Below are 9729 nucleotides of genomic sequence, written 5' to 3' on the forward strand. Positions count from 1 at the left end.
AACTTGTCGTTATTGAACTGCTTCTTGTAGTTATTCTTCTTGTTGAAGTTGTTATTGTTGTTGTTGAACTTCTTTCTGTTAAAATTCCTTGCTGCGTAAGCATTTTCTGTTGCACTTTTCTCATCTTTTATCACATCTTGAAGGATAATAGATTTAACTGTCTCTGCTGTAAGCTTTTGACCTGATCCTTCAAGTCCCATCACCATAGGATCATACTTGTCAGGTAAGCCAGCCAGAAGCAGAGCACCTACCAGTTCACTATCCAATTTCATCTTAAGAGATTCCAACTTCTGAACTGTGTCAGATATTTTATTGACGTAATCTTCTGTATTAGGATAATCATCACGTTTGGTAGTTACTAACGTTTTCAGTACACCCACTTTTCTATTTAGGCCACCTCCATCGAATGTACTCTTCAGCTCGTCCCACATTTGCTTCGGAGTGGAGCACTTTTTAATATGAGAGTAGTTTTTCACATGTATTGAGCTGATGATTCTAGATTTCGCCTTATTCATTTTGTTTTCATCACGTGTATAGCTTTCAGTATCTTCTATACAACCCCACAGATCTTGGTCTTTTAAATAATATTCCATTGCAAAGGACCAGTCTGAGTAATGTTCTTTCGATTGTAGTTTAATTATACCAGCTAGCTGTACGTCAGCCATTATCACTTAGATCTGGTATTTACTTTTAGTTTTGATCAATATTAACACCTAGCACTATATTGATTCTCTTGTCTCAATATCTCTCTGCACAAAGTTTTTGACGTTTTAACTAATATTGTAACGCAAAAAATGAGATAAATGAGAAAAATGTTTGTATAGCATAAAACACAGCACTAACACACCACAAAGGTTAGAAAAATTTTCAGAGCAACGATCACGTGCGCACTTAGCCACACTATAGCAGTTTTGGGGTTAGAATTTATTTTGTCCAATTTCTACTATAAATTCACTGAAACCACCAAAAATAAACTTTTATCTCGTTAAATCCGAACGGTGCAATCAATAATTTAAACAAATTATAAGGCCCATAATCTATTGTCGGATAGATTGCATGGATTATTGGGATAGGTAAATAAACGTGCTCTTAGTTAGGCTTGCTATACAGGAACTGATTTATATGATACTAGTGTATGGTGTAGTGTGTGTCTGTGTGTGTATGTGAATACATATATAGATATACAAAGTATAATAGTTTCAAGCTAACAGAGATAAAGAGCTGCTCGAGACCATTCAGTCCACTCGAAGCAAAAAAAAAAAAAAAGTGAAAATCGTGTTTAGGATGTCACCTTTGTATTCTTTCGATGTTACGATGTAACTTTTATTCTATTCCATGGCGATAATGCCGTGTAAGACCGTGATGATGCCGCACATATTTACGTTTATTATAATTATTATAATTTTGGTCACTATATCACTGTATTACTATATTTATAGGATCTGAACGTCCGGAGCGACACTGGTGATAAAACCGTGCACTATTAAATCTCGGAGTTTCGCGGACGCCTTTTCTGCCTCTCCGCCTTAGAGATTGGACTCCTGTACTCTAGTCTCCATGGTATCTACAATGTAAATGTACCTTTATTTCTAATCTATTTTTAATAAATCTTGCTCTCGTAAGATATCGGGCTTAACGATTCTTTGCATCGCCGATCTTAGAAGTGTGAAGAGTTCTTCGTAAAGGAACGGAGTTAGGGGGTGATCCGATTGAAAGCTGGTAAGAAATGGTTGAACATCGCTTGCAAGTGATTGAAAAAAAGCCAACTTTGGACCCAGCAATTTGTCATTTAACGCGTTAGTGATAACTTTAAAACTGGCACATTGGGGGATTTTCTTTTCTTTAATTATTTTTTCTGCGTATTTACGAACGTTTGGCAGGACTACACAAGCTCGTTCGGCAACTGAGACATTCTGTAGGCATCGAATTGCACAAAACTTCATAGGGAACTGTTGCGAACCTGAAGCTTCAATGTAATCCGCTTTGCAGGCCGGTACATTTTTGAACAAATTATACAATGCTTGCAGGAACTCAATTATTTCTGTTTGCTAACTTAGGTATGAAGTATTCACAGCACCAATCATTTAGATGTAGTTTTATTGTATTTATTTCTTTACGAGCACGTTCTGCACGTAACGTTGCTGCCCTGCCCAGCGTCTCTTTCTTCTGACTGCTCACTGGCTGCCAACCTGACAACTATTGTCTTACATCGTGACAACCTACATCTCCCCTTTTAACTTATTCCAAAAACCTTTTTGGAGTTACAATTGGTCGACCACTACGGGAAGTAGTTACATTTTGTATTTCGTCATTAGTCTTAGTTTTGTTACTCATAATTTGTTTTAGTCTTTTATTAATCATGACCTTTAAGGGAGACACTTCCATTGTCGCATTTAGTATAGGGTCCTTATTTATCACAGCAGGGTTAACAGTTAGTACATTTTTAGCATCTAATAATACAGGTTCTACATTTGGTAACACTAGGTCAACATTTGGTACAGGAACATTAACGTTTACAGTTTCATCATCAATAACAATTCTTTTAGAATTAAGGATTTCATTATTCTCAGGAGTGTTCTGGATTGGAACATTTGTTGTGACCTTATTATGAGATTTTTGAATGTGTCGCTCATTTCGTCTTATAATATTGCCATATTCATTTCTTAACAAATAAGAGCGAGGTGCACTATGGGACCCTATTATTGCAGCTGGTTTCCAAGTTTCATTTTTTTCACATTTGATAGTTACCTTTTCACCTGGGAAAAATATATCAGGACTACTTGCTTCTCTATCATGATAATGTTTTATTTTATTTCGGTTTTGTTTTATTTGGGAGTAAACTTCCGTTTGTACTTTAGGTTTGCGAATTTCTTTAGTTACAGGAAGTTTACCTCTAATCTGCCTACTCATTAAAATTTGTGCAGGGGAAACTTTCAACTTAGACAAAGATGATGAGCGAAATTCTCTTAACAGATCTGTGGATGCACACCACTTGCATGAGCTTTCTTTAGAATAGCCTTAGATATGTGAACAGCTTTTTCAGCTAATCCATTACTTCTTGGATACCTAGGACTGCTCGTATTCAACTTGCATCCAATCTCTTGGCAATCATTTCTAAATTCAAGTGAATTGAAAAGAATATTATCTGCTCGGATAATCTTAGGCAAACCATGAGTAGCAAATACGTATCTCATACATTCTATAACATCTTTGGCTGTTTTGGACTTTAGCTTACATATATCTATCCATTTGGATGTATAATCAATACTTGTAAGGTAATCATGGCCTCCAAACTGAAATATGTCAGTAGCTATTTTAATGTAAGGTATTTCAGGAATTTCCTGTGGAATCAAAGTAGCTTGGTTTTGCTAGCTCTAAATTCCTCACAAATTTTACATTCTTTAACCGTACGTTCAACATCATATTTTAAATTGAGCCAGTACATGGACTGTCTGGCTCTATTACATGACTTTTCTACTCCCGTATGACCTTCATACACTAACTGTAACATTTTAGGTCTAAGATGACTAGGAATTAAACTTTCTGCCTTAAAAATATCATGTCATTATCAGTAAAGATTTCTCCTTTCACACCAAAATATTGCTTGATACATTTTGGTAGTTGTTTTACACTACTGGGCCATTCTATATTACACATTTGTTTAAGTGCTACAATGACTTCATCACAACTCGAATACTCTTGTTTTTCTTTAACTAAACTGTGTGACATTAGTAACGAAGTACTAATGCAGTGAACAGTTTCACACAGACTAGGGTCATCAGGTACGTGGTCCTTTAGATAAGCTCTAGACAAGAGATCTGCGACGTACATTTTTTCTCCAGGAATGTATTTTACTTTGTTAAGGATGCAGGTTAGATCTGAGAGAATTAGGGTAAATTTAGATGAAATCAGAATTTTGCAGAACAATTATGAAAGTCTTTATTATAGATACACGGAGACAGGTGTGTTTATCAGCGATTCCTTTTCTACACACTGATTTTGCCGTTTGCGAACTTGTCTATCTCAACCGCTCTCTCTCGCACATACACGCAACTCGCTCGTTACATTTTTTGCCCCTACTCCGGTCCTTGACGAGGATTATCGAGCATTGTTGATTTACGCGACATTGAGGCGAGTTGCTTCCTCACGCTCACACACACACAGTAACGTGCATCAAACATATCCAGCATACTTTAAGACTACACTTCTATAATTTGAGCACCATCCTTTACAATCTAGCTGATCCAATTTCAGCTATTGGTTTATTTAGGATGCTTACTAAAGGTTTATGATCTGTTTGTACTAGTACAGGTAAATCATAAATGTAATTATGAATTTTTTAGGAAATGCAATGGCATGTCCTGATTGTAGCAGACAGGATCCTAACCCATTTTGGGATGCATCGCATTGAATTACACTTGGTATTTTCTGATTGAAATTAGCTAAGACTGGTGCTGAAGCTACTCTTGTCTTTAGCTCCTTGAATGCCTTGTCGTATACAGGAAGCCATACAAATTCTATTTTGTTTTCAAGCAACTCTCTTAAGGGTAAGGTTAATATAGACATATTAGGTACATAGTTTCTTAAATAATTAAACATGCCTTGCCTATTCTGTAATTATTTTACATTCTTCGGAGGATCCAACTCCATAAGTGCTCTGACTCTTTCTGGATCAGGTCTCATTCCTTCTTTAGAAAACATTTGACCTAGGCACTTGACTTGCTCACATTTGTATTGCAACTTGCTTTGGTTAAATTTTAGATTATGTTGCTGAGCTCTCTCCATTACCGGTGATATTGTTTTATCATGTTCAATTTCATTGTCAGTTGCTACAAAAATATCATCGATATAGATAAACACGTTTGGAATTTCCTGAAACACTTTCATGTTTTGCTTGAAACTCTTCAACTGAGTTTGACAAACCAAAGGGCATGTGTAAAAACTTGAATATTCCAAACGGAGTTAAAAAGCAATATTTATCAGTTGATTCTTTGCTTAATGGAACATGATTGTCAGGTTCTTTACAATGATGAGAAGATCACAGTTTTATTATTATTTAGTCAGATAACATCTTTATTATACATAGTTTAATCATATTCCTAATACTACTTTACAATTTTGACCACTTGACCCAAATAATATTTCACTACTATCTAGGCGATGCTTCGCATATATGAGTCATACATGATCTGGGACTAATCTTTCGGCGTTACTCTCCAGCTCTCGCACGAGCTCTCAATCTCTCTCATATCCGTTTACGCTCATACACCGTCGCTGCGCAGACTGTGCTGCCATCTATATATAAATGTGTTCTACATGTATACTTAACAATGATAAAAACCGTCTTTGACATCTAACACTGAAAAGACTGTTCTACCACTAATTTTTTCTGCCATATCCTCGACCGTAGGTAATAGACAGAAATTTCTTTTAATTACTTTATTGAGATCATGCGGATCTAAACATATCTTTATTTTGCCATTTGGTTTCTCTACAATCACTATATTACTGATCCAAGCGTCAGCACTAGGGACTTTTACTTTCTCAATAATGTTTTTTGTTTGAAGGTCCTCGAGTGCATCTTTTGATTTGGGCATAACCGTTTTAGGTACTCTACGAGGAGGCCTATTCACAGGTCGAGCAGATTCATCGACTACAATTACACACTCCTCTTTCATTCGACCCACACCTGTGAAAACATCACTATGCTTATGTATAAACTCCTCTTTAGACAAATGCTGGTTAACATTAAATACGCGTTTCATTAAATTTAATTTGAGACAAGCTTTAAGACCTAGTATGGGATTTTTGTCATCTTCAATTACAACAAACTCTTCGTTTGATTCTCTATTTCCATACTTGCAATGCAGGTTGACCTTACCAAGGACTCAAAATGACGAACCTAAGTATGGTTGTGATCTGAGTTCAGTTTGCTTTAACTTGCCTTGAAATTCTTTTTGAATGAATTTTGTGATAGTATGTTTATTTCTGATGCACTATCCAGCTGCATTTTCATAGGTTTCTGATTAAGACAAATGGTTTCCCACCATTCATTAATCTTACCAGCCTTTACCGCCTCTACTTTCTTATAGCTATTGATTTTAGGATTTATTACAGTAATTTTTTTTACCAACAGTGAGTCATATTCATTATCAGATTCGAATTCTAACTCATTGACTTTTCTTTGAACGTTAGATCTGCAGATTTTTGCAAAGTGGTTGGATTTTTTACACTTATTGCAGATTTTATGAAATGCTGGACATTCTCGTACACCATGAAGAGTTCCACAATTTCTGCAATGGAATTTTGCACTATCACTTGCACTTTGGGAAATTTTAAACTTTTCACTCGAATTATTTTCATGCTTCTTTTTCAACCGATACTTGTTCTGGTCTTGAAAATTACTCTTGAGTGCATTGACAACAGTTGTACTTATTGGACTACCCAACTCCTCGGATTAACTTATCGGTCTCCAGTAGCTTTTCTCGAAGTGTGGCATCTTTGATTCCGTAGACTACTCTGTCTCGTAGAATGGATTTTTCTTGTCCTTCATACTCGCAATTTTTTACGGCTTTCTTGAGTGACGTTAGAACATGTTCAATCGTTTCTCCATCTTGCTGCTTTAATTTGTTAAATTTGTATCTTTCAATGATTTGATTTTTCTTTGGCTTGCAGTAATTTTCAAATGCTTGAAGTATTAGTGCATACTTATCTCTGTTTTCTTCAGCTATTGTGAATGTGTTATACGCCCCTACAGCCTCTTCACTGACGAAATTCAAGAGAAGACTGATTTTGATTTTGTCAGCTTTGGCTTCCTTTTTTGCAGCGATTAAATAAATCTCAAATTGTTGTATAAAAATTTTCCAATTTTGGGCCACATTTCCTTCCAAGCTTAATTTGTAGGGTATGTTGAATGCTGCCATTTTTTCATTATTAGTAATGCACGCAATTTGTGTTGCACACTATCTAAAACTACTAAGGCAATTTTCGGAATTTTCACTGAGACTTATTACGCGGCGTGGTGACCTAACCTCTCCATGCCTTACAGTACTTTCTGCGTATAATCGGTGGGCTCGTATTTTCTTTATTTTCTTTTAGTTCCTTGTCGACTGCGCCATGTTTGCAACCTTAGGTATGAAGTATTCACAGCACCAATTATTTAGATGTAGTTTTATTGTATTTATTTCTTTACAAGCACGTTCTGCACGTAACGTTCTGGCCTGCCCAGCATCTCTTTCTTCTGACTGCTAACTGGCTGTTACGTGCCAGCCGGTATCCACGGCGGCACCCTCTTTGCGCCCTACCTTACCAGCATGCAGTTACCAATGGTATATATATATTTTTTCCCATTTAACCGTTATACCTTTCAACATTAGCTTTCACATAAAACCTTTGATTTACGATCGCAACCGCAATAACTCAAAGTAATAAACACCTGCAATAGTTAAGATAATCTAGTAGCCTAAACATCGGAAACGTGGGAAGAGAAATTATGATTAGCTCACAGAGAAAGAAACCCTTATTCTCAGAATTCAGGATAGCGCCTTCATTTTAATGACGATAAGACCAATTAGCGCTTCGCCGCTTGTGTCCCTAAACCAACCACCTCGCGCTAATCCCCTACCGAGATCTTATGTACTAATCAAAAACCTTACCCCCAGTTATTTCATCATCCTTAACCCATGATCCGAGACCCGCGAGAAACCGCGACTTCTTTTGAACTCCTCCTACTTTCCCTCCAATTCAACCCTTTCAGAGTGTTAAAGATGCAGGTTAGATCGGAGAGAGAATTAGGGTAAATTTATATGAAATCAGAATTTGCAGAACAATTTTGAAAGTCTTTATTATAGATACACGGAGACAGGTGGGTTTATCAGCGATTCCTTTTCTACACACTGATTTTGCCGTTTGCGAACTTGTCTATCTCAACCGCTCTCTCTCGCACATACACGCAACTCGCTCGTTACATTTTTTGCCCCTACTCCGGTCCTTGCCGAGGATTATCGAGCATTGTTGATTTACGCGACAATGAGGCGAGTTGCTTCCTCACGCTCACACACACACAGTAACGCGCATCAAACATATCCAACACAGAGAACAGAATAGAACAGAAGAACTTCAGACATCATAGACAACAGATCAGAACCTCACCAAAATCCTAGAATCAAATCACATTATAAGTAATTCAGAACCTCCGAGACTTATTAACAGTTTGTGACTGCCACAGTGATTAACATCAGTTTGTACCACAATTGTAAACCTACCATTAAGAACTAGAAGGAGATTGTGAATAAATGTTAACCCAAATGTTGTTATAAATAATTATTTCAATCACGCGTAGTGATGGTTGGCACGAGCCTTACCTAACAAACTCTCAGAATTGTAGGCGAGTTGAACGAGAAGATCTGAGGAGCTGATCAGCGGATTCCCGAGATTTACATATACCAACTACGTAAGTCGAGAGAGTAATTAAAACATGCAGCGAATCAGAATCGACTCGAAACGTTCCTCTCAGAACGTAACATGGCTGCCAACTTGACAACTATTGTCTTACATGGTGACAACCTACAATTTCCCAATTTGTAATGTTTATACCAGCTTTAAATGTACAGTGCAGGGTGTGCAATCCACAACTCCCTAAGACGAGTATTTTTTTGTTGCAAAAATCTTCGACCAAATCAAGTTTGAGATCTCTGAGAAATTTAACGTTCACGTTTGGCCCATCCATGGAGACTTGTATCATCTTTGAAAGCATATCTCGTGGAATCGAGCTATTGAATGCCGCAAATAAATCAAGCGCCGTAGTATGCCTCAAGAATGTAGAGGTCCAGTACCTCGTCACAGTTTCATTTTTTTCCTCATTCCAGAAGCGGACAACGATATCCATTTGCTCTATTTGACATACTTTATTGAGACTTTCATCAAACAAGATTACGATATTGGTCGATTTTTGAATAAGCTGGTTGAGCTCGTTTTGGAAATGATTTGTTATACCGTACGTAATCATATACGCTGCTTTCGTCTCGCTTAACTGCATTTTTTCTGCGACTTCGCTGTCGGAAAATACGACTTTCATCAACAAGGTACTGCTTGCGATATTTCTGTGAGACTTGTGACACATGACTGCATGCAGGCACCATAAGACCTCTGCCTCTGTAGTCCGACCATTCGTAATAAAGCGTTTGATTCCCTGCGATTTCGGAAGATGCATATTAGAAGAACATATTTTGCTTTCGCAATTTTCGTCACTTAGAGTCGTTGAAGATTCCGCGTAGTTTTTGTAGAGTCGACTATCTGTGATCGCACGTTATTAACCGCGTTGAGAGAGTTCAATACAGGTATCGTGTTCCTGGATCCATTTACGATAATACTATGGTTGGCTAATACCGGAAAGCTCGCCGTGACTTGACTCTTTGCAATTTCTTTGTGTTTTTTACCATTCATCTGACTTTTCAAGGCCTTCCGACCATGTTGCTCAGAGAGAATGTTGAACTACATATAGAACACTGCGCAGAAAATTTGTTGGTCTATGTTTGGTTAAAGCAGCATTTCTTAGTATTAGTAGATATCGTACCGTACGTTCCTTCATACATTGACAAAGCCCTGAAAGAATAATTTGGCTAGTAACAATGATAAAAAAACTACTGATACTCTGGAAAAAGTGTTATGTTCCGCATAAATAAAGCAAAATAATAACCGTTAGTAGAAATCACGTAAATAGGTGCGCGT

At 37.1% G+C, this 9729-nt stretch overlaps 1 protein-coding gene across 1 annotated transcript; it reads right to left on the reverse strand.

Moving 5' to 3' along the window:
• Positions 1 to 6314: 6314 nt before the first annotated feature.
• Positions 6315 to 7217, reverse strand: LOC124296676 (uncharacterized). Its single transcript, XM_046746902.1, has one exon. It carries the CDS (start codon positions 6921 to 6923, stop codon positions 6441 to 6443), a length of 483 nt encoding a protein of 160 aa, XP_046602858.1. The 5' UTR covers positions 6924 to 7217; the 3' UTR covers positions 6315 to 6440.
• Positions 7218 to 9729: the final 2512 nt, after the last annotated feature.

Source organism: Neodiprion virginianus, chromosome 1, assembly GCF_021901495.1.
Source record: "Neodiprion virginianus isolate iyNeoVirg1 chromosome 1, iyNeoVirg1.1, whole genome shotgun sequence".
NCBI classification, from domain to species: Eukaryota; Metazoa; Arthropoda; class Insecta; order Hymenoptera; family Diprionidae; genus Neodiprion; species Neodiprion virginianus.

Excerpts from the sequence above, each read along its gene's own strand:
- LOC124296676 (XM_046746902.1), bottom strand. The coding sequence starts at position 6,923 with ATGGCAGCATTCAACATACCCTACAAATTAAGCTTGGAAGGAAATGTG.